This window comes from Marmota monax, unplaced genomic scaffold (genome assembly GCF_021218885.2).
Source record: "Marmota monax isolate L192 unplaced genomic scaffold, Marmota_monax_Labrador192_F-V1.1 WCK01_AAM20220418_F8-fsc00475, whole genome shotgun sequence".
In the NCBI taxonomy this organism is placed as follows: Eukaryota; Metazoa; Chordata; class Mammalia; order Rodentia; family Sciuridae; genus Marmota; species Marmota monax.
Window position 1 is genome coordinate 139567 of NW_026693913.1, and position 22680 is coordinate 162246.

General features: G+C 47.6%; 1 protein-coding gene across 1 annotated transcript; it reads right to left on the reverse strand.

Moving 5' to 3' along the window:
• Positions 1 to 1896: 1896 nt before the first annotated feature.
• Positions 1897 to 12928, reverse strand: LOC124105950 (CMRF35-like molecule 2). The gene is made up of 4 exons (XM_046463413.2): positions 12783 to 12928; positions 5283 to 5630; positions 4714 to 4822; positions 1897 to 3998 (listed from the first exon to the last, which is right to left on the reverse strand). Exons 1-4 carry the CDS (start codon positions 12820 to 12822, stop codon positions 3824 to 3826), a joined length of 672 nt encoding a protein of 223 aa, XP_046319369.1. The 5' UTR covers positions 12823 to 12928; the 3' UTR covers positions 1897 to 3823.
• Positions 12929 to 22680: the final 9752 nt, after the last annotated feature.

Sequence of the window (22680 nt, forward strand, 5' to 3'; positions counted from 1 at the left end):
TTCATTAGCCCAATGTCTCCCTCTACGGCACCGTGGGCAAATACCTGGTATTCTACTCCTTTGATACCTAGTTTTGTTAAACCCTCCTCCAATGGGGCAATTCCTTTTAAAATGTCCTGTTTGTTCACAATTGTAGCATGTTCTTGGCCTGGCATCTAAAGCCTGTTTTACTGCAGCTGCCACAATTTGCCCTTGTTCATTAATGTCTCTGGCATCTAAAGCCTGTTTTACTGCAGCTGCCACGACTTGCTCTTGTTCATTAATGTCTCTACATAATTTAATATATGTGTTTAAATCTTCATGTTTCCATGGTCTAATGATATCTCTGCACCAACGATTCACTTGCTCATAAGCCAGGTGTTTCAGTAATGGCATTGCTTGTTCTGTATTCCCAAAAACTCTGGTAGCTGTTTGAATAAGCCTATCTACAAATTCAGCATAAGGTTCATTAGCTCCTTGTATTACCTTAGATAATTGACCTTGTAAACCTCCATGTCCTTGTAAAGTCTTCCATGCCTTAATTGCATCTGCAGCAATTTGTGCGTATACGCCAGGATCATATGCAATTTGTTGCTGCTGATCCTCATAAGGTCCCTTTCCTAACAACATATCTAGATTTCTCTGAGGATAACCAGCTGCTGCATTTCGCCTAGCCGTCTCCTTGCAAAATTCCTCATTGGCAACCTTCCATAACAGGTATTGTCCTCCATTTAGCACAGCTTTACACATATTAGCCCAATCTGCTGGCGTCATGTTCAAGTTGTTAATGGATTCGACCAAGCTTACAGTGAAGGGTGCTTGAGGACCATAGGTTGTTACAGCCTCTTTTAGCTGCTTCACTGTTTTGAAATTTAAAACTTGGTAAAATCGCTGCCCTCCTGCCTCAAATACAGGGCATGTTAATATTTGAGACCTTGTCTCAGGATCCCAACTATCAACTGCGGGGGTTGGGGGCCTCCCAGCATATGGAGGTGGCGCTGTTAGTTGGACACTTACGCCCTCTGGTGATAGAAAGGTGTTAGTAGCAGTCTCCTGTAGAGGTGGTGCTGTTGGTTGGACACTTACACCCTCTGGTGATAGAAAGGTGTTAGTAGCAGTCTCCTGTTGTAACTTTCCCCCTGATGGCTTTTTCTGTTTTACACTTTCTTTCTCTGTCTGACTAGCTTGAGAGGCCTTCTCTTTTACTTGAATCTTTTCCTCTGTCTGACTAACTTGAGAGACCTTCTCTTTTACTTGAATCATTATGTCTTCTCCTTCCTCTACCATTGTCTGAACTGAAGGCTTTGGACTAAGCAAACAAGATACGAATGTCCACAATGGCAATGTGCCAACTGGCAGAGTCCCTGGGCTTTTCTTTTCTATTCTTTTTAAATCTTCACCATGATGGTTCCATTGTGATATATTTAACAACTCCTCCTTAAAAAGCCATGGGCTACATTTTTGTATTGTATCAACGTATGCCCTGATTGTTCTTGATTTTACTGAGATGCCTCCTTCCTCTAACAATTTACTTAACACTCTTTCAGTTTGTTTTTTACTAATTTCTGATCCCGTATTTCTACTATAATACAACCCAACAAGATAACGCCTAACAAAACTGAAACTGAGTGAAACAAAATTGGAACAACACAAAATCATTATAATAGCCTCCTGAAATGTCCATCCGTCCTTTCTCCCTATCTGTTCCTCAGATGTGAGCGGTTTTTCTTCCATCTTACACATCTCCAGGGACAGGCAACTTAAAACAAAAGTGAAACAAAATAACAAAAGAAGAATCTTAAAATGGCTACCCATTCTCTCGCCCTGCCCTCAGGGGCGAGCAGTTCACTTACCCTCAGTCGCTCCCCGTGCGAGCCACCAAATGCCGCAGTCTGGCTGGGCACAATCAGGAGCCACTTGTCAAAAGAAACTAACTTTATTTTTAGAACCATACACGACAAACAAAATAGTCTCTCAGGAAAAACCCTCAGAGCCTCAACTGCCACCACCGGCTTTCCCCAAGCCTCTCTCTCCCCCACAAGCTTCTCTCCACCTCCCACAATCCTCCTGCTCTTGAGGCCGATTGGCTGGGTCACGTGGGCGGAGCCAAAAAAGTCCCCCAATGAGCAGCTCCGTGGTCTGAAAGGGCAGGGAAACAGTCCAATGAGCATCACCGCAGAGGAGCCAATCGGCTAGATGTTGCTGGGGCCGCTGTGAGCCAATCATCAGCCAGCAGCTGGAAGTTTGCTGGCAGCTGGAAGTTTGCTGGGGCCCCTTTGGCTGTGGCTCTCAACAGTGGTGGCCGTGGGCTCTGTCCTTGGTCTGAGACTTCCCCGCCCAGTTCACCTTCTCTGGGCTCCCGTGCTCTGGACACACGCCTTCCTCCCCGGCCCTCACACTCTACTGGCTCCCCTCTCTAGCTTCCTGCGAGACCCTCTGCCTGGTGACCCCGGTCACACACAGAAACGTGAGCTCTGCATCCCCAGGCCTGCTGCTGACCAGCCCACATCTGTCGACAACGCCCCTTCTTCTGGCCCTCAGGCTGGAGCCTGCCACGTTGGCTAAGTAAGCTCTCCTAGAGGACACCCACCATCTCCTCTTGTTCTGGCCAAGCCCACCCTACTGTTCTTAATAGAAGCTTAAGGGCGGGGGTGCCGCTCAGTGGTCCACGAGGCCCTGGGTTCAATCCCAGCACCTCAAAAAATAAATGAATGAAAATAAAAACCTAGGCCAGAGTCAAGCCTCTGCCCCGTGACATGCTCCACCTTAGCTCCAGGTCAGCTCACCTTGGACACAGCTCACCGTGAAAACCACAGGGGACAGCACCCTTCTGCGGACAGGTCTCCCAGGGGCCACGGTTACCATAATGGCTGCCTCTACCCTGTTTTCACTCATGCTGTCCTCTGGATGCGTCCCCTCTCTGGAAACTGGCATCACTAGTTCAGGGCAGGAGTGGCCTGGGGGGAGGGAGAGGACTGGCCCAGAGCAGGGAGTGAGAGGAGATGGTGACGCTGGGGCAGACAGTGGAATCCCCTCGCAAGCCACACGGGGAGCAACGGAGGCGTTCAGCCAGCGGCGCCTCCTCCTGGGCTCGGGTCCCCGGGTGGTAGAGTGCTCCTCACCTCCCAGCCTGCACCCTGCCTGTGAAAAGCTGCCCACCCCGGGGAAGGGACTGACTGCTGACAGGTGGTCTCAGGCAGATGGACTCTTGGGCAACACCGAGCAGAGGAGACCCCCAGGATCAGGAGTGGTGTTAGCGGAAGCCACCGCCTCCTCCTCCCATTGCTGCTCCAACCCGTCCCATGGAGCCACGCAGCCATGACCAGCCTAGGCAGATGTGCTGAGCCCTTGCTCCCTGCTCACAGGGACCCAGCGAGGCTTAAAGCCCAGGGAGACCCAAAAGCCCCAGAAAAGGGGAAGGAACCCTGAGTGTTCAGGAAAGTGAGGAGCTGCCTGAGCAGGACCCAGAGCCCTGGGTCGTCCCAGGAGAGGGGGTGGAGCCCTGTGAGCCCAAAGGCTCCTCAGGGAGCCTCCCATCTGTAGGAAGGAGGCGACTCTTCCCTGGGGAAACTGACCTCAGATGCTTTTGTGCACGAGCATGAAAATCCCAGAGAATTCTTGGCCTTGGGAAGTGGGCATGAGCCGGGAGGAGAAAAGAGGACCCCCAAAACAGGGGCCCAGGGGAGTTTCACTCCCTCTTCCATGCTGAGGACTCCAAAGAAGAGCCCTCTAAGACCCAGGCCCCTCCTTACAGAAGTCCCTACAGAAGCTGGTGACTGCTGCCTCCCTGCCCTGGAGTCCAGAGTCAAAAGTCCTTCTCGTACAGTCCGAAGGAGCTTCGTCCTTACGCAGGGCATTTCTGGGGTGGCGCACTGTAGAGGTTCCAAACAAGCAGTCTCTGTCCACCCCCAGGGGCCCTCTGAGGCCTGTTCACCCAGAGGACAGCACTGAGCATGCTCAGAAGCAGGGGCACCTTCAAGAAGACGAGAAGCAGGAAGTGGACACTGCTGAGCAGGGACCTGTGGGGGCCATGGGAACAAGACATGAGCTGCCTCCTGCAGGGGAAGCCCCAGGACCTTTCTCTCCCCACCTCTCCCTGTGCCCTGATTTTAGAGCCCAAATAATTCAGAACTCAACAGAGAACGGACCCAGGGAGCACCTCTGTGGCCCCTTCACCTCTCCCTCAAGGGGGTCTCACGGAGGAGAGATGACGGAGAGGACAGAGAAGAGGCCCCAGGAGCTCCAGGGTCACCCTCTCTGTCCCTTCTGCATGCCAACTTCTTGAAACCAATCCTCACTCTCACTGCAAAGTCCTTGTCCCTTGTCCCTCCCTTCAGGGTCTGATGGCAGCAGTGCAGCCCTTCCCGGGGATCTCTGGGAGAAGAGGGAAAACAGACTGAAACTCCAGCCTGAAGCCACCTGTCTCCCCAGACCCCAGAGGCAGCTCCTGGTGGCAAGAGGCCCAGCTGAGCAAAGACCTTTGGAAGGGGCTGCAGGTCCGGACCCTGAGGGGAAGGAGGGTTGGGAGGGACCAGGGGCTGTCCGGCCACCCAAGCCAGCCTCTGGCCTGTGTCTGCAGCCTCCCCGACTCAGCACTCAAAGGCAGCCTCAGAGAATGTGAGCACTGAGACAGCAGCGGTGAGGCTGGCTGGACAGGGCATGACTCCCGTCTCTGGTTCCCCCGAGCCCAGGGCTGCTGGCTCCCTTCCCCTGTCTCCAGGGCTGGGGCCTTACCAGGAGTGGGGGGCCAGCACGTCCTCGATGCTGTCATTCTGCCCACTGCTCACTCTCAGCAAAGCAGACGTGATGGGCGCTGTGGTCACCCAGGGGGTGGGAGTGGCTTCTGGAGACAAAGTCACACATCAGGCACTCCTCTGTCCCCAGCCTGTGCTAAGCCCCTGGTTAGATCTGATACTGCACAGAACCAGCCACTCAGAGGAGATCAAGAGGTTCCCTGAAGCCAAACCCAGGCCCCCTCCTGGGTGGAGCCCCTCGGGGACCAAAGGAGCCCCTTAGCAGACCTGGCCAGAGAGTCACCTCTAATAAGTGCCAGGTCTTCCCATCCTGGTCTGACCTGCCAGGAGGAGGCAGGGGTCTCTCACGGTCCACCCAGCTTGACGAGAAGGAGTGTGGAGGAAGGCGGCTCAGCCTGTGGCTGAAGGTGAGCCACCTCTCTCCCTGTCCACACCCAGGCTCCTCCCAACACCCCTGAGGCTCAGGACAAGGCAGGACTCAGAGACACTCTTCACTGTGCACCCACCCTTGTGCCCACAGCTCCATTGCTGGAGCCAGGGAGTGCTCACCTGGGCTAACATACACCTGGACTTGGAAGGAGGGGTCACGCGAAAATATATCCAGGATCCATATTGTCTGAATTTTGCACCAATATGATCCAGCATCGTCTTTACTGAGGTTCTCTATGGTCACTGTTATGGTGAGGTCATCAGCAGAGTCTCTGATGGACACGCGGCCATACCTCTCTACTTTCTCTCCTCCTTTGGTCTCCACCATACTGTGACAATCGGTGTCATGTTGTCCTCTGCACCAGTATTTGCTATATCCCTTGTATGCCCGCTCATAGTGACACTGCAGGCTCAGAGAGCTTCCCACGGTGCCGGTCACAGAGTCAGGGCCCCACAGAGACAAACAGCCTGGAAGACACAAGCCCAGAGTCTCAGGTCTCCATCCAGGTGGGCCTGTCAGCTGTCTGCCCAAAGCTGGGGGCAAGAGTTCCTGGAGAGGTGTGAAAGGTTCCTGGAAGAAGGACCTGGAGGGACACTGGGCAGCCAAAGGGTCCAGAGACTGAGGCCAGGAAGCCTGTCCCCTGTGAGAGCAGCACACTGAGTGACCAAGTGGACCCTGCTCATGGGGACTAAAGCTGAAGGTGAGAACAGAGAGAACAAACGTCTGGCCCCATCCCTTGTCCTGCAGACTGTATCAGGAATGAGATTTGGTCTTCCGCCTCTGTATTCTAGAATCTTCTGCAACTCAAACCTATTCTTTCAAAGTATAGCCCCTGAGGGTGACTCAGGATGGTGGATTAGAGGGGGGCTGCATCCCCAGTGAGTCCACGGCTCAGGAGTCAAGCAGCCGGAGTCCTGTTCCTCAGCAAGGTGGAATTTCACTCAGATTCAACTGGAGAATCAGAGTGTCTTAGAGACTCAGAAATGTGGGTACATTAAACAAAGAAGAAAGGATACATTGAAGCTGAGCCAGCTGTGGCAGCAGAGGAGGGGACAGGGCTGTTTCAGCTGAGAGGAGGGACAATCCAGAGAGAAACAGATTTGGTACAGAAATCCTGAAGTCAGAAAAACAATCGGATCTCAGCTGATCCAGAGGCTACAATGTGCTCTGGTGCTTTGAAAAGTGCTCTCTGATTGGGTTATTTGTTTTGTTTTTTCCGTGCTTAGCTTTTGAGTTCTTTATATACCCTAGAGATTAGTGCTCTATGTGATGTGTGAAGGGTAAAGATTTGCTCCCAGGATGTAGGCTCTCTGTTCATCTCACAGATTGTTTATTTTGCTGAGAAGAAACTTTTTAGTTTGATTCCATCCCATTTATTGATTCTTGGTTTCAATTCTTGTGCTATAGAAGTCTTTTTAAGGAAGTTGGGGCCTAATCCCACATGATGGAGATTAGGGCCTACTTTTTTTTCTATTAGACGCAGGGTCTCTGGTTTAATTCCTAGGTCCTTGACCCATTTTGAGTTAAGTTTTGTGAGAGGACTTGGAATGATGTGTTCCAAGTCCTGAAAGAAAATAAGTGTCAACCAAGACTGCTATATCTATTAAAGTTACACTTCAAAATTTAGGGGAAAATTAAAAACCTTCCAAGACAAGCAGTAACTTAGATAATTCATGACATGTAAACAGAACTTACTTAACGAAATACCATAGATAGAAGATATAAAAAACAAACCCCAGAGCTCATAAATGAACAAATTTCATTTAAAGAGCAGCTAAGCAAATGAGAAACAGGACCAAAGTAAACATTATAAATAAATCCAAATGGCAGGGATGAGTAACCATCTCTGCAAAAACACTGAAAGTAAATGATCAACTCTCCCACTGTAAGACAAGCGCTGGCAGAATGGACTAAAAATCAAGACCCAACTATATGTTGTTTACAAGAGATGCACCTTGCAGGCAAAGACAGCCACAGACTGAAAATGAAAGTGAAAATGGAAATTGATATATGCTGTCAATTGAACCCAAAAACAAGGAGGAGTAGCTACTCTCATATATATCAAGGCAGACTTCAAACCAAAATTAATCAGAAGAGATAAGGTCACTTCCTATTGGCAGGGAAAAAAATCCAACAAGAAATAATATAACAATAATAAATACTTATGCCCTGAATGTGGGTACAATTAATTACATAAAGGAGACACTACTCAAATTAAAGTCTCAGACCCTAATACTACACTACTGGGTGATTTCAACACACTTCTCTGATCATTAGATAGGCCATCCAGATAAAAACTCAGTAAAACTCTTTGTACCTGAAAAATATTATAATCAATGGACTTAGCAGACATATATAGAATATTTCATCCAAAAACAGCTGATTTCACTTTCTTCTCAGTGGCTTATAGAACCCTCTCCAAAACAGGCCATAAAGCAACTCTTAGCAAATACAAAAAAAAAATCAATATAATTCCTTGCATCTTATCAGATCATAATGGAATGAAATTAGAAATCAACATGGCAAAACTCTACAGAAACTGTGTAATATATTACATAGTTTATATGTAATTTTGTAAGATTGAACAATACACTTTTTGAATGATGAATGATGATAGGAGAAATCAAGGGAGAAATTTTTTTAAAAATCTTTTAAAAATTTTTTTAAATATTTATTTTTTAGTTGTAGTTGGATACAATACCTTTATTTCACTTATTTATTTTTATGTGGTGCTGAGGATCCAACCCAGGGCCTCACACGTGTGAGGTTAGTACTCTACTGCCGAGCTACAACCCCAGCCCGAAATTTAAAAATTCTTAGACTCAAATGGGAATAGTGATACAACATATCAGAACCCTTGGGACACCATGAAAGCAGTTCTAAGAGGAAAGTTTATAGCTGAGTGCCTACGTAAGAAAATCAGAAAGAACCCAAATAAACACCCTAATGATGAATCTCAAGGCCCTTGGAAAAGAAGAACAAATCAATTCTGAAGCCAGTAGAAGAATGGAGGTGATTAAAATCAGAGCTGAAATCAATAAAAATGAGAATTAAAAAACCATACAAAGGATCGATTAAACAATGAGCTGGTTGGTTCTTTGAAAAAATAAGCAAGATTCATAAGCCTTTAGCCAAATTAACCAAAAGAAAAAGAGAAAAAAACACAAATTAATAAAACCAGAGATGAAAAAAGAGAAATCACCACAGTCATCACAGAAATCCAGCAGATCATTAGGGACCAATTTGAAAATTTATTCTCCAATATAATCTGGAAAACCTAGAAGAAATGGACACATTTCTAAGCAAATGCTATCTGCAAATCTGAAATCAAGAGGACAGAGAAAACCTAAACAGACCGATAACTAGCATTGAAATAAAAGCAGTAATAAAAAGCCTTCAACAAAGAAAGGCCCAGCACCAGATGGATTCTCAGCTGAATTCTACCAAATCTTGAAGAAGAACTAATGCCAATACTCCTCAAATTATTCCATGAAATAGAAAAAGAATGAAACACTTCCAAATTCATTCTACGAAGCCAGTATAACACTCATACCAAAACCAGATAAGGACTCATCACAGAAAGAAAACTGTGGACCAATATCCCCAGCAAACTCAGATGCAAAAATACTTGATAAAATATTAGCAAATTATATTCAACAGAATATGAATAAGATTGCACACCATGACCAAGAGGTTTTTATTTCAGAGATGCAAGGATGGTTTAATATATGCAAATCAATAAATGTAATCCATCACATAAACAGAATTAAGGATAAAAATCATTTAGTTATCAACAGATGCAGAGCAAGCCTTTGACAAAATTCAGCCCCCATTCATGATCAAAACACTGAAGAGACTAGGGATAGAAGGAACCTACCTCACTATTATAAAGGCTCTGTACGAAAAACCCAAAGCTGACCTCATAGTAAATGGAGAAAAACTGAGAGCATTCCTTTTAAAATCTGAGAAAAGACAAGGATGTCCTTCCTCACCACTCCTATATAATATAGAGCTAGAGCAATAATACAGAGCAATTAGGAAACAGAAGGAAATAAAAGGGATAAAAATAAGAAAGGAAGAAGTCAAATTATCATTCTTTGCAGATGATACAATCCTATACATAGAAGAGCCAAAAAAAAAAAAAAAAACTCCACCAAAAGACTGTTAGAGCTAATAAACAAATTTGGCAAAGGAGCAGGTTACAAATCAATATACAAAAAAAAAAATCATTAGCTTTCCTATACGCCAACAGGATAACAATTTAATTCACAACAGCCTCAAAAAAATAAAATACTTAGGAATAAGTCCAACCAATGGGATGAAAGACCTCTACAATGAAAACAATAAAATATTTTTTTAATAATTTTTTTAAAGAGAGAGAGAGAGAGAGATTTTTTTTTAATATTTATTTTTTAGTTTTCGGCAGTCACAACATCTTTGTTTGTATGTGGTGCTGAGGATCGAGCCCGGGCCGCACACATGCCAGGCGAGCGCACTACCGCTTGAGCCACATCCCCAGCCCGAAAACAATAAAATATTGAATAGGAAAATTGCAGAAGACCTGAGAATATGGGAAAACCTCCCATGTTGATGGATAGGCAGAACGGATATCACTTTAAATGGTCATACTACCAAAAACAGTTGACAGATTCAATGCAATCCCCACCAAACATCAATGACATTCTTCAGAGAACTAGAAAAAAACAGTCCTAAAAATTAATTTGGAAGAATAAAAGATCCAGAATAGCCAAAATAATTCTAAGACAAAAAGGCAATCCTGGAGGGATCACAAGAGCTGACTTAACTGAGCTGTGGTAACAAAAACCTGCAGAGTCCTGGCCTAAAACAGATCCACAGGCCAAGAGTGAAGGACAGAAGACACAGAGACAACCCCACACCTCTACAGTCATACAATCCTTGGCAAAGACGCCAAAAACACACTGGAGAAGAGGTAGCCCTTTGATCAGATGGTGCTGGGAAAACTGGTTATCCACATGTCCCTGCACGAAAATTAACTCAAAATGAATCAAAGATCAAAACTATGCAACTCCTAGAAGAAAACAGGGCCAACACTCCAGTTTTCAGGCACAGGAAACAACTTTCTCACTAGGACCCCTAAAGCTCAGGAAATTATGTCAAGAATTAATAAATGGGATAGGATCAAATTAAAAAGTTTCTGCACAGCAAAAAAAAAAAAAAGCAATTAGGAATTTGAAAAGAGGACCTATAGAGTGGGAGAAAATCTTGTTAGCTACTCTCTGACAGATAACTAATATCTAGAATATGCAAAGAGCTCAAAAACCTTTACACCGAAAAAATCAAATTAATAAATGGGCAAAGGCATTAAACAACACTTCTCCAAAGAAGAAATGCAAATGGTCAAGAAATATATATAAATATTAAATATCATTAGCAACTAGGGAAATGCAATTCAAAACTACACTGAGATTTCATCTCACTCCAGGGAGAACGACAGTCACCAAGAATATAAATGGTAATAAACCTGGAAAGGCTGTGGAGAGAAAGAAACACAGCTATATCCCTCCTGAGAATTTATCCTGAGGAACTGAAGTCATCTTACTGCAGGGATACATGTATACCATGTTTAGAGCAGCATAATTCACAATAGTGGAACCAGCCTAGGTGTCCACCAGTGGATGAATGGATAAAGAGAATGTGGTATATACACACAGTGGAGTTTTATCCAGCCATAAAGAAAAATGAAAATATGGCATTTGTCAGTAAATGGATGGAACTGGAGACCATTATGTTAAGTGAAATAAGTCAAAGATCGTATGCTTTCTCTCATGTGCGGGAGCCAGAGAGGAAAAAGGAAAAGAAAAGGGGGGGTGGAGCTCATGAAATCAAAGGAGTGACCAGTAGAGAAAAGGCACCGTGGGGTGGGAGGAAGGGAGGGAGGGGGAAGTGTGGGGTAAATACTGGCCAAATCACATTGTTACACTGTGTATTCTGTGCATGTATGAATATACAACAACAAATCCCATCATCACATGTGGGTATAATGTACCGATGAAAAATGTTGTGAAAAGTACTTAGAACATCAACATGCTGGGCTTAGTCTATTAAGCAGTGAGTATTAAATGATTATCCAACTGCACTCATACATAATAGTAATACAGATAAACTAAGAACTCATTTCTAGTTTGATCTCCCACCATTTCTCATTTGACCTATGGGGTCAGTCGTAAGAGGGCTATTTCATTATGTAAATACAGAAATATCAAATATAAAATAAGAAAAAGCAAAATCATCTTAATTTAAAATTTTACTTCAAAAATAATCAAAGTGCAACTTCTGGTTTCCTCTGCCCTTCATGAGTCCTTGAGGAAGGAATAATAAACCTCTGGTTATAATCCTAACTGCTCTCCAGGAAGAACCAACGTGTGGGAAGAAGGGCTGGGTCCAGAGGAGGCCCTGATAGGTTTCTTTACACTGAGTTGGGGCATGGGCATCTCCACCCATCACAGTCCTTGGCACCTGGGTGTCAGCTGTCACCATGCATTCAGGGGAACGAGGGACGCTGCCCTCTGTAACCAAGTGGGATGGTTTGGGACCTGGAAGGAAAGCAGGGATTTGAATCTGGGATGCAAAATGTGAGATGCGGATGTGGAAGGAATGATAGAGGAGGAGCGGCTGCTGGGGGTCGGAGGGCTGTGAGCCCGGGAGGGGAGGCTCAGCCGAGCTCCACCACATGAGCAAGCTCAGAAACAGCGGGATCCTGGTCTGAAGTTGAGTATGTGTGAGCGCACACATGGTATGCCTGTATGTGTGCACGTGTGTGTGTGTGTGTGTGTGTGTGTGAAAGAGAGGGAGAGAGACAGAGACAGAGAGAGAGACAGAGAGAAAGAAACAGGAGTTAAGCTGTGCGTCCACAGTTACCACCTTCCTTTTTGCTCCCTGAGCCAAAGCAAAGTGGCTCCTGGCCCCCCACCTTCTAAGCGCCCACCATCTCTCTGCGGTCCTAATATGAGTGAGAACCTTGTGCGCCCTGGACCCTGCATTATGGGGAAATTCTCACTTCCAAAGCACTGCTCCACACCCATGTTGTCCCCCAAGGACTCCACTGCCGCCTGCCCCCCAAGACTGGAGGACTAGTGAACCCCCACCTGGCACCAGTGCCTTCCTAGAGGCAGTTTATTCCCAGCATGCCTCCTTCCAGCCCCAGACAAAGCTCAGCATCACACTTCCCCACAGTGGGAATCTACCAAGGGGCAAATCATATGTCACAGCCATCGCATGTGCAGCTTCTGAAAGAAGTCTGCCTGGAGAGCTTGGGGTCCTCCTATCCAGGCTCACAGCCAGCCCCTTCAGAGTCAATTACATCCTGAGTCTCCAGTCTCTCCAATCAAGAAGATTCCAGAAGCAGATGAGCAGCCAGACCAAAGAGAAGCTTCCAGGCTCCTTCTGGCTTGAAAAATCTTGAATTCCATAAAATGTCACATACGTAAGAGCTGACAGGGGCCCTCTGCTCCTGGGAAGAGGCTTCCTTCTCTTCCACTTCCCTGCTTACAAGCCTCTCTCTCTCTCTCTCTCTCTCTCTCTCTCTCTCTCTCACACACACACACACACACACACACACACATACACAGTCCACTCACCTGGGAGGCAGAGGAGGAGCAGAGCTGGGGACAGCCACATGGCCCTGTCTCCCTGGCTGTTGTCCCCAGCAAATCTGGGTCCTCTCTAGAATCCAGATATGTGAACAGCCCAGGGCACCACCCCTGCTCTTCCAATTCCCTTTGTGCTTCTCCTTCTCGCCTACTTCCTTTTTAATCTCCCAGCTTCTTGCTAATTTGATAAAAGGGGAAGAAGGCCAAGGGGCACTTCAGAGAATGAACCAAGGACAGAGAGGGGAATCTGCTGTGCTGTCCTTCACGTAGGGAGCCTCCCAGAAAGTCGACTGCAATCCGTGAACCTCCGACCCAGGAGACCCTGTCTCCCTGCAGAGTGCTTGCCTCACATGCATGAGGCGCTGGGTTGGATCCTCAGCACCACATAAAAATGGATAAATAAAATAAAGATATTATGTCCATCTACAACTGAAATAAAAAAAAAAGATACTCTTAGGGCTGGGGATGTGGCTGGGCTGGGGATGTGGCTCAAGCTGTAGCGGGCTCGCCTGTCATGCGCATGGCGATGGGTTCAATCCTCAGAACCACATACAAATGTCGTGTCCACCGAAAACTAAAAAATAAATATTAAGAAAATTCTCTCTCTCTCTCTCTCTCTCTCTCTCTCTCTCTCTCTCTTTCTCTCTCTCTCTTTAAAAAAAAAGATACTCTTAAATTGGCCAATTCATGGAGATTTCTGCCAAGAATAGGGAAAAGGTCCCATCTCCCAAGGACATAAACTGGAGGACCTTGTCCCTCCAAGTGCCCCTGTCTGCAGGAAGGAGTCTATGGGTTCATGGGATTTACCAATTTTTCTTTTAGGGTTTTAGCATTTTTCTTTTTATTCATATAACTGTTTATGTTTGGGGCATTTCTGTTTTCAGTTTTTGCAATTCCACTTGGGTTTTTTTACAATCTAATGATTTTGATCTTGAACTCTTTGTACTTGGACTTCAAGGTCTGAGAGCACCACAGAAATATCTTGGAGACTGCTATCAACAAGGACAGATTTACCAGCAGAGCTGCTCCTCGCCTTCTCAGAGAAGTCCCGATGGTTCTGTGTGGAGACAAGTGAGTGGAGTACTGCATACATGGCATACGTTAAGGGCATCTGAGTGGCAGGCCACACCCCTCGTGCTAGGCACATGAGCTGCAAACCGCTTACCCCATAGGCACAGCCCTGAGCATGGGGCCATGTGTTGCAGTCTCTGCACTTGCTCCATGGCCCACTCCTCGAGTGGTCGCTGCAAGGACAGTTAGCCAGAAATTGTATTGGTGGCTGCCAGTACTCTGCCGAGCTACTGCCCGAGTGTATGTACATGGTAACTGCACAATAAAATCAGACCTGCTTCCTGCTTGGTCTTCGGAGGTCTTGATTAGTGACTCCGCAGCCACACTCTCCTCTACCCTGTTCTGTGGACCTCCTCGCAGGTTGGGAGAGAGCCCACAAAAAAAAGGAAAAAAATGAAAAACAAAAACTACAACAATAACAAAAATCCCCCCTCAGGGCTATACATCTTGACCCCTCTGTCTGTACATCTGCCCCTCTCCAAGCCACCACCATCACACCCCAAATGACTGCGGAGCCTCCTGACTCATTCCCAGTTTCTCTGTGTCCATGTCCAACCTGTCCTTCTCACAGGGAGGGGTTACTTTAACATGTAAACCACAGCACACACTGCCCGGAACCTTCCAGTGTTAGCCAGTGCTCCAGTTGAGAATTCAGACTCTCCTCTGGTCTCATCGGTCTCCCTGTCCCACCCGGGGGACTTGGGAGCTGCGGTTGGCTGAACTAAGATAAGCCTTGGTTCCTACCTCCCTTGGCTCTCTCTCTACACTGTACTTTGTTACCCCATCACATCAAAATTTGGGGAACACAGCAGCTCAGAAAAAGAAGAATCTGGAGACAAGAAAACTGCTAATAATCACAGAAACTGTGGCTTTGACTCTCATAATAATTAGCATGAGAAGGCACTCAGTTTCTAAGGAGAGGCCCCAAACTTCCTAAAACCGACTAACAGCATGTTTATTTATCGCTGTGTTCTCAAATGTGCCAGGCACACAGAGTATCCGGAGGCAGGGTGGGAGGCTGGACATTCACCCTGCCCCCCTAAAATGCCGTTATGGGCTGTACCACATTTTTATTAATTATCTGGTCATTTAATGACTGTCGACTTGCAGGCACAGTGGATGCAAAGATAAGCAAGAAATGGCAGAGCCACAGGGTCCCAGTGAGGCAGAATAAGAGAGGCCTGATTCCCAACTATGTTTTTTGTCTTTAATGAGAAGCTAGTTTAGCTCTTTTTGTGCCACCCGCTTCCTTTAAATCTTGCAAAGAGCCTTCCCCACAGCCGCTTCTGAGTGAGCAGAATTCCGGGCTCTAAGCATCGTACCTGGGGTGGTGAGAGCGAACCCTCTCACCACCCAGCTGAGCGCAAAGCGACCCAATGCATATGAGCAGATCAGTGCGCTGGGCGCAGACCCTGTTGCAGAGAACAAAAATCCTGAACCATGAGCAGCAGCCGCCAATGCACCTGGGCAGACCCCAGCCAAACTACACAGATCTCCCTGACACCTCTCCAAAAGCTGGTCTGGAACCCTGTCCCACATGCCATTTCTCTTGTGCCAGAGCACAAGCCCCCATAAAGCCTGGTTCCTTTGGTGCCAATCCCCTCTTGGTGACTTCTACTCCAAAGGAAGCAGAAGAACCCTGGGCTGATACAGCACCAGTGGCGGGCAGATGGCACACTTGGGTGGCATAATTGGGGGTGACTCAATGAAGGGAAAATTCGCAAAGGCAAAGGGGGAGTTAAGGGAAACCAACAAAGATGAACAGAAAACCTGCAACTAGAAATACCAGGGAGCCCTCACCACCTCTGAGTCTCAGGCAGAAAGAAGAGGGGGCAGTACTCAGAACCCAGCAGGGGCTGAGGGAGAGGGCCACCCAGCGGGGACCACAGCCCTCTGTGGATGGACAGAACTGCCAACCCAGCAGAGGGGCGCCTGGGCAACAGGAGCTGCCACCTGTCTTCCTTCCTCTCACCATCGCCTGCAGGTGCTTCCCATTAGCAGAAGCCAGAGTGAGGTTGTTTGTGTCCCCTGTTCAATAAGACAAAACCCACCCAGAGAAGGCAGCATGTCTGATCCCTCTTCCTATACCCAGCCCTGAATACAGTGACTGGCTCCTAACAGGTGCTCAGAAAAGTGTGCTGAGTGAGTTGGTGAATGAACGAGTGTCCATGCACCCGGCAACCAGAGGCAGGGCTTAGCAGTCAGCTGATAGTGACCTTCCAAACCTCATGACATAGCATGATGACCCCAGGCACGCCCTGGAATGAGGTTGGGACACAAATCACAATACAGAACTAGGTTACCTTGGGGCTGTGTCTCAACAGTAGTGCACTTGTCTGATTCAATTGTCAGCACCACATGTAAATAAATAAAATAAAGGTTTAACAATAACTAAATATATATATATATATATATATATATATATATATATATATATATTTCTTTTATATGTATATAAAAGAAATCGGTTACCTTGACATTAGTCATGCGGCCACCACTTCCTTCAAAAGGTTGAGGTGCCCACTCCACTGTCCGGAGCTGGGGCACAGACAAGTTCAGTCCTGTCTAATTAACTAGGGCTCTAGCCACCTCCAGGGGTCCACTTACATTTGGGAAAAGGATCTAGAGACCAAGAAGAGGTGGTAGAGAGGCGCCCAGAGATCAAAGTCCTTCTCCTTGACCCTGGGTTTGGACTGAGCTAAAGTAGAGATGGCCATAGGCATCAGGAAACAAAAATGTCCTTGCCCACTCTCTGTGAGCTACAGAGGTACAGGCAGCACAGCTTTAGGGTCTAGTGGTAGAGGTGAGTCCCAGAAGGGAGGAAGGACAGAGTACAGTTCTCTGTGCCCAGGGCCAGCAGAGCTGGGCTCTCTTGGGCACCTCTACATTGACGTTTGAAGCCTGCCACCAGCCACACCATTACATTCACTTAGCCGGCTTCAAGGACAGTGGCCATCAGCAAAACAGGCCTGAGCAGGAGCAGAATATGACAAGGCCTGGTGGTCACTCTCCCTGAGACACTCCCTGGGCATGCCGGGAGGACTGAGTGAGACGTTGACGGGGATGGGAGTCCGGTGCCAAGGATGGAAGCTGGGTGGGGGTCTCACTGCCATCGGTCCCCAGAGGCTGGTGCAGGCCAGGGGAGAAGCAAGGCCAAGAGAAATGAGTAAAACCTGCAGCCTTCCTCGAGCAAGCATTGCTGCTGCTTCTGCAGACTGAGCCCGAGGGCCACACCCCGCTTGCGTGCGGATCTGCAGCCTCCACAGATGCAGGAAACGGGAGACCCAGTGCCAGGCGTCATCCCTGACCACTTCTCTCTACGCCTTCAGCTTTGGGATCCAGCAGCAGCATGATTCATCTGTCCCCTCATGGACTGAGTACTCCTTCAAGGCCTGCCTTGCTCTGGGTGCTGGTCTCTGGGACTTGGGAGTGACCGAGACAGACTTGGTTCCTGCTCTCGTGAGCTTATCCCACAGACAGTTGTGAGCAATCTTACATGAGACCCAGAGGCGGGAGCAGGAAAACAAAGGGGACGAATCATCAGTACACAAGTGACGGCAAAGGCAGAGAGGCAGACAGGACTGCGACCCAGAGAGCCACCGGCTCAGGTCAGGGTCTAGACCTCGAACCCTGGGGAGGTAAGCAGAAACCTTTTCCAGTTTGGTCCAACAGAGTCCTTGTCCCTCATCACAGTGCACAGACGGAGAGGAGTCGGAGCCTCTGATGACCCTCTCCAGCCTGTCAGAGAAGGACTCAGTGCTGAGGGTCGAGGATTTGGCTCCTCCAAATAACTAGCAGACAGAGGTCCTTGCCCATCCCCCCATGGCAGCCTGTCTGAGGCTGGTTTACCCAGATCACAACAGAACCGGCTTGAGCTGGGCACTCTCAGGAGGACCAGGAGCAGGGAGGACAGGTGGTGACCTACAGGAGGCCAATGACTTTCTTGCTCATTTGCTCCTCGTTTCTCTCAGCGCCTCTAGTGATGCAACCAAGTGATGTCCACCTTACTGACTGGTCCAGATAGAGCCACAGAGGAGGTCGCCAGGCAAGAAAGAGGCGAAAAGTGGACCTTCAGCCAGGTGTGGTGGTGTATCCTGAAATCCCAGCTTGGGAGGCTGAGCAGGAGGTTCATGAGTTCAAAGCCAGCCTCAGCAACTTATCGAGGCCCTAAGTAACATGGTGAGACCCTCTCTCTAAATAAAACATTAATAGGGCTGGGATGTGGCTCAGCCATTAAGTGTCTCTGGATTCAATCTCTGGTACCATACCAAAAGAAAAGTGGATCTTCATGCCAGGGACATCTCTACTTCAAAGACATTTCTGCCAACAGAGGCCATAGAGCATCTGGGGTGAGACCAGGTCCCAGCAGATGCAAACCACTTCTCAGATAATGCCTCCCAGTAGAACAGCACCATGCACCTTCCAGAGCACCTCTGCGCCCCTCATCTCATCTTCTCCCAGTGGCCCCGTGGATCTCGTTCAGCACAATAGGACCTGGGACACAATGGCTTCCCAAATGCCATCGCTTTCAAGCTTTGTATTTTTCCTGGCAATATAAAGCTGAAATTTGTTCTTTCCATCTGAAACCTATTTTGGAGTCATTTGTAATAATTGCCCTCAACTAAGGTCTCTTCTAAGTTCTTCATTTTGGCCAAGAAAGCTTTCTTTGGGTGCCAGAATTCACTGGATAACCCATTTCAAAGCCAAAGAAGTGAAATTTGTCAAAATCAGGGCTGACTTTTTAAAAACACATCTCTTTATACTCCTTTTGCTTGTCCATGAACTACTGAAAGGCTAGGTTCTGATTTTTACGGCAAATGGAAACATGTATATGCACCTCTGTGTGCGCCTCACTCGCCACACTCAGCCACCACTGCGGAGTGTCTACTCAGAGGCAGGCTCAGTACCAAGGTCGGGGGACTTCAGAGATGGACAAGGCAGGGGCCTTGCAAGGCAGCAGGGCAGAGATATACACAACCAGCTCAGTGTGACAAGAGTTATGGAGGCCCAGAGGATGGGCATGACCTCATGTGACTGGAGAGGTTGGGAGGCTCCACAGAGGGGGTAGTGCTGCGACAGGTCTCAGGAACCTGACACCCAAGTTGCAAGCCCAGCCCGGCCCCACCTTGAGGAGGCTTCTATAGACAGTTCTGCCACCTGTTCCTTGTCAGCCCCTGTTTCCACCAACCCATCAGTGGATAAATTGGAATGTGGTCACCTGCCTCTGCCTCCCACCCCCACCACTTGACTTGTCCCCAGCAGAAACTAGCAGAGACAGCCAAGATGGATGGCACATTCTGACACTCTGATTTCTGGGTGAGCAGAGGCTGAGAGGCCCAGCCCTCAACCCAGCCAAGGCCCTTGCCACCAACCCTAGAGTATACTTCTCTGAAGTCCACCTTGCACTGCACCAAGATTCACCCCAGGCCCTGTGACAATGGCAAGGATCAACACACACGTGCACATTAGACATGGTACACACAACACATGCATATACTGTGGACAAACACAGACCCAACACACTCAGGCACACAGAACACAAGTCCAACACCCTTACCCAGCAAGCACACACACATTCACAACACTGGCCCAAAATGCCTACAGACACAACATGCATATATATGCATGGTACACAATAAAACACAGATACGGATATACACATAATACACACATAGACACAAAACACATACGGACACAATATATGCCTACACAAGAGGTATGCACAAAGCACACAAAGACACGGATAACATACATACACAAACAGAAAGCACACATGGATACAGCACACATGTATCACAAATGCACACAAATACAGGTACACACAAAACCCACATATAGACCCAGCATGCTCCCTGAGAGAGACACTATTATGGTTTGGATGTCGGGATGTCGGCCACAAAGCTCATGTGTTAGGCAGCGCAGGAATGTTCAGAAGTGAAATGATGAGGTATGGGAGCCATGACCTCATCAGTGAATGAATCCATTTGATGGATTAATAATGTGAAGCAACTACTAGATGATGACCACAGACAGTGGGGCATGGCTGGAGGAAGCAGGTCACGGGGAACATGAGCATGATGTGGACTGTGTCTGTCCACGGACCCTTCCTCTCTCACCCTCTTTCCGTGGTTGCCGTGAGCTGCTAACTTTCCTCCACCAGGTCCTTCCACCATGATGCCCTGCCTCACCTCGCCCCAGAGCAATGGAGTCAGCCGACCATGGATTGAGACCTCGGAAACCGTGAGCCCTAAATAAGCCTTTCCTCCTCCATGGGAGTCTTGTTGGGTAATTTGATCATAGCAACAAAAAGCTGACTAACAGACACAGACTCAGACCCAACCCCTTAGACACATACATTCCCGCACACCAGGGAGGCTTCCTGCTTTGGGCCACTACAACTCCCCTCTGGTCCCTTGGTCCGCCGTGTTTTGCGCTGTTCCCTAGTAGTCACCAGCACCGTCTTCCTGCAGGTTCTCCGTGGGAACAGCAGAGGCACAGTGCTGGCGCTCACGTTTGCCATAGATCTGCAGCACCTTGTCCAGCCCCTCTGGTCCTGGAGATGCCCGCAGCTTCCCAACACCCCACACAACACTCCACCCTGCTGTCGCTTCTCAGCCCTCCCTGCTGTCCAGAAATGCCCCACCCTAACCCCCACCCACACACGCACACGCACACACTGAAACTGGGGGAAGACACCCTGAGAAGAGAAAGGACCATCGCTGGCGAGAGCCTAGATTGTGGGAGGCCTGGCAGCGACTCTGGGGAAGCACTGTATCTCCTTCGTACAAATGGAGAAGCCAAGACTCAGGGAAGTTGGACAGCATGTCCACGTTCACAATGACCCACAGCAAAAGAGGGACATCTGAGCCAATGTCTGCCTAGCTTTGGGCCTTGACCACTAAAGTATATTTCAGGATAATGTGCATATAAACATGGCCGATTCATTGGTTTTCGACCATCACACCAGGCACCTAAGACTGCTGGACACCTTAAGGCAGCGTGCTTACTGAATGTTCATTAATAACCACCTATTCACTGAGAGATTCTCCTCTGGTATCACCTCATTCCATCCACACAGTGACCCTATGAAGAATGGACAATGGTTATCCCCATTTTGCAGATGAGAAAAATGAGGCTCAGAGAAGACAGTGATTCATCTGAGATCAAAATCCAGCGTGTAAAAAAGTGAGAGTTCAAACTCTGATCCTTGTGCTTCCAAACCCTGTGCTCTCACCAGTTTATGCCCATTGCTATTCCCTGGTTGAATGAGGCCCAGCCTTTCTGACTGCTCTGAATTCAAGACTCTATCAACAGGTCCTCAGGGCACCCTCCTTCCTTTTCTAAAGGAAGACTCAGAGGGCTACAGATGTTCCAGGTGTCTCAGGGACATGTGCAAACCCCACTGGCAGATCCCAGCTTCCTAGTTGATGAGCCCCATGGAAAAGTGTGGACAAGTGCTCACTGACCAGTGCGAAGAACCCCACATATTCACATCCACGTTCACACTCAACGCCTCCCCCGGTCAGCAACAGAACATCTGAAAACAAACTTCCAATTTAGGAATCTCAACGAACACAGTGCAGGGATTCTTAGGAAATGGCCAACATTGCACAACGCCTTCTAAATGCAGCCTGCGGTTTCAGTTCCACAGAAGTTTCAGTGTGAGCTCATGTGTGTGTGGGGCTGGGGAGGGGACGTTCTGCCAAATGGAGATCCGTAAACAGATGATGAGACATGGCCACAGAGCAGCTCTGGGCCTCTGTGGTCAGCAGTTAGGAGGCTACCTGTAAACCAATTCACTCCCTTCAATCTATGGGTGATTGATGGGATTGTAGACTCCAGAAATAGATTCATACAAGCATGGTCAATTGCTGATTTTCTACCAAGACACCAAGGCCATTCACTGAAGACGAAAGGCTTCCTTAACAAATAGTGCTGACACAGTTGAAAAGCAGGAGGGAAAACGCGTACTTTGCCCTCGAACTTATTCATCCACAAAACAGATCTTTAAACAATTGATCAGTTGATTTAAAAAATGATCACAGACATAAATATAAAAGACAGAGCCACAAAGCTTTTGAGGGTGGAGGGAAACATAAGAAAGTATCTCTTCAGCCTTAAAGTAAGCAAATATTTTCTTAGGACACAAAAAGCCTCATCATGAATTGAAAATTAGATTGCATCACAAGTAAAACCTTCTGTCCAAGAGACATCATTTAGTAAATGAGCTAGGCAAGCCCCACCCTGGGGGAAATCTGTGGAATACATGTTCCTTACAATGGACTAGAAGTATTGGATGCCTAGAATATGTAAGGAACTCTTCCAAGTCACCAGTAAAAAAGGCAAGCAAATCGAATATTTAAAAATGGGCCAGGGCTGGGGCTGGGGCTCAGCGGTAGCACATTTGCCTGGCATGTGTGAGTCACTAGGTTCAGTTCTCAGCACCACATATAAATAAATAAAGGTCTATCAACAACTAAAAAGAATTTAAAAAATAAAAATGGGTCAGAACTTTCACACAGAAAAGATGAATGAATACTAACAGCACATGAAAAGGTGTTGGCATCATGAGTCATCAGAGAGGTGCGATTTAAAACCACAGTGAGAATGATAGAGATGGTGGGGGGTGTGCTTGGTACCCCTGAACTGCACACTTAGGAGTGGCTCAAAGCTGCTGGGGAGGTAGCTCAGTGACAGAGTACTTTCCTATTATGCAGGAGGCCTCGGGTTCAATACCCAGTACTGAGAAAAAATGGGGTGGGGGGGCTTGAGAACTTGCCTAAAAATGGTTAAAATACGAACCAGGTGCAAAAGG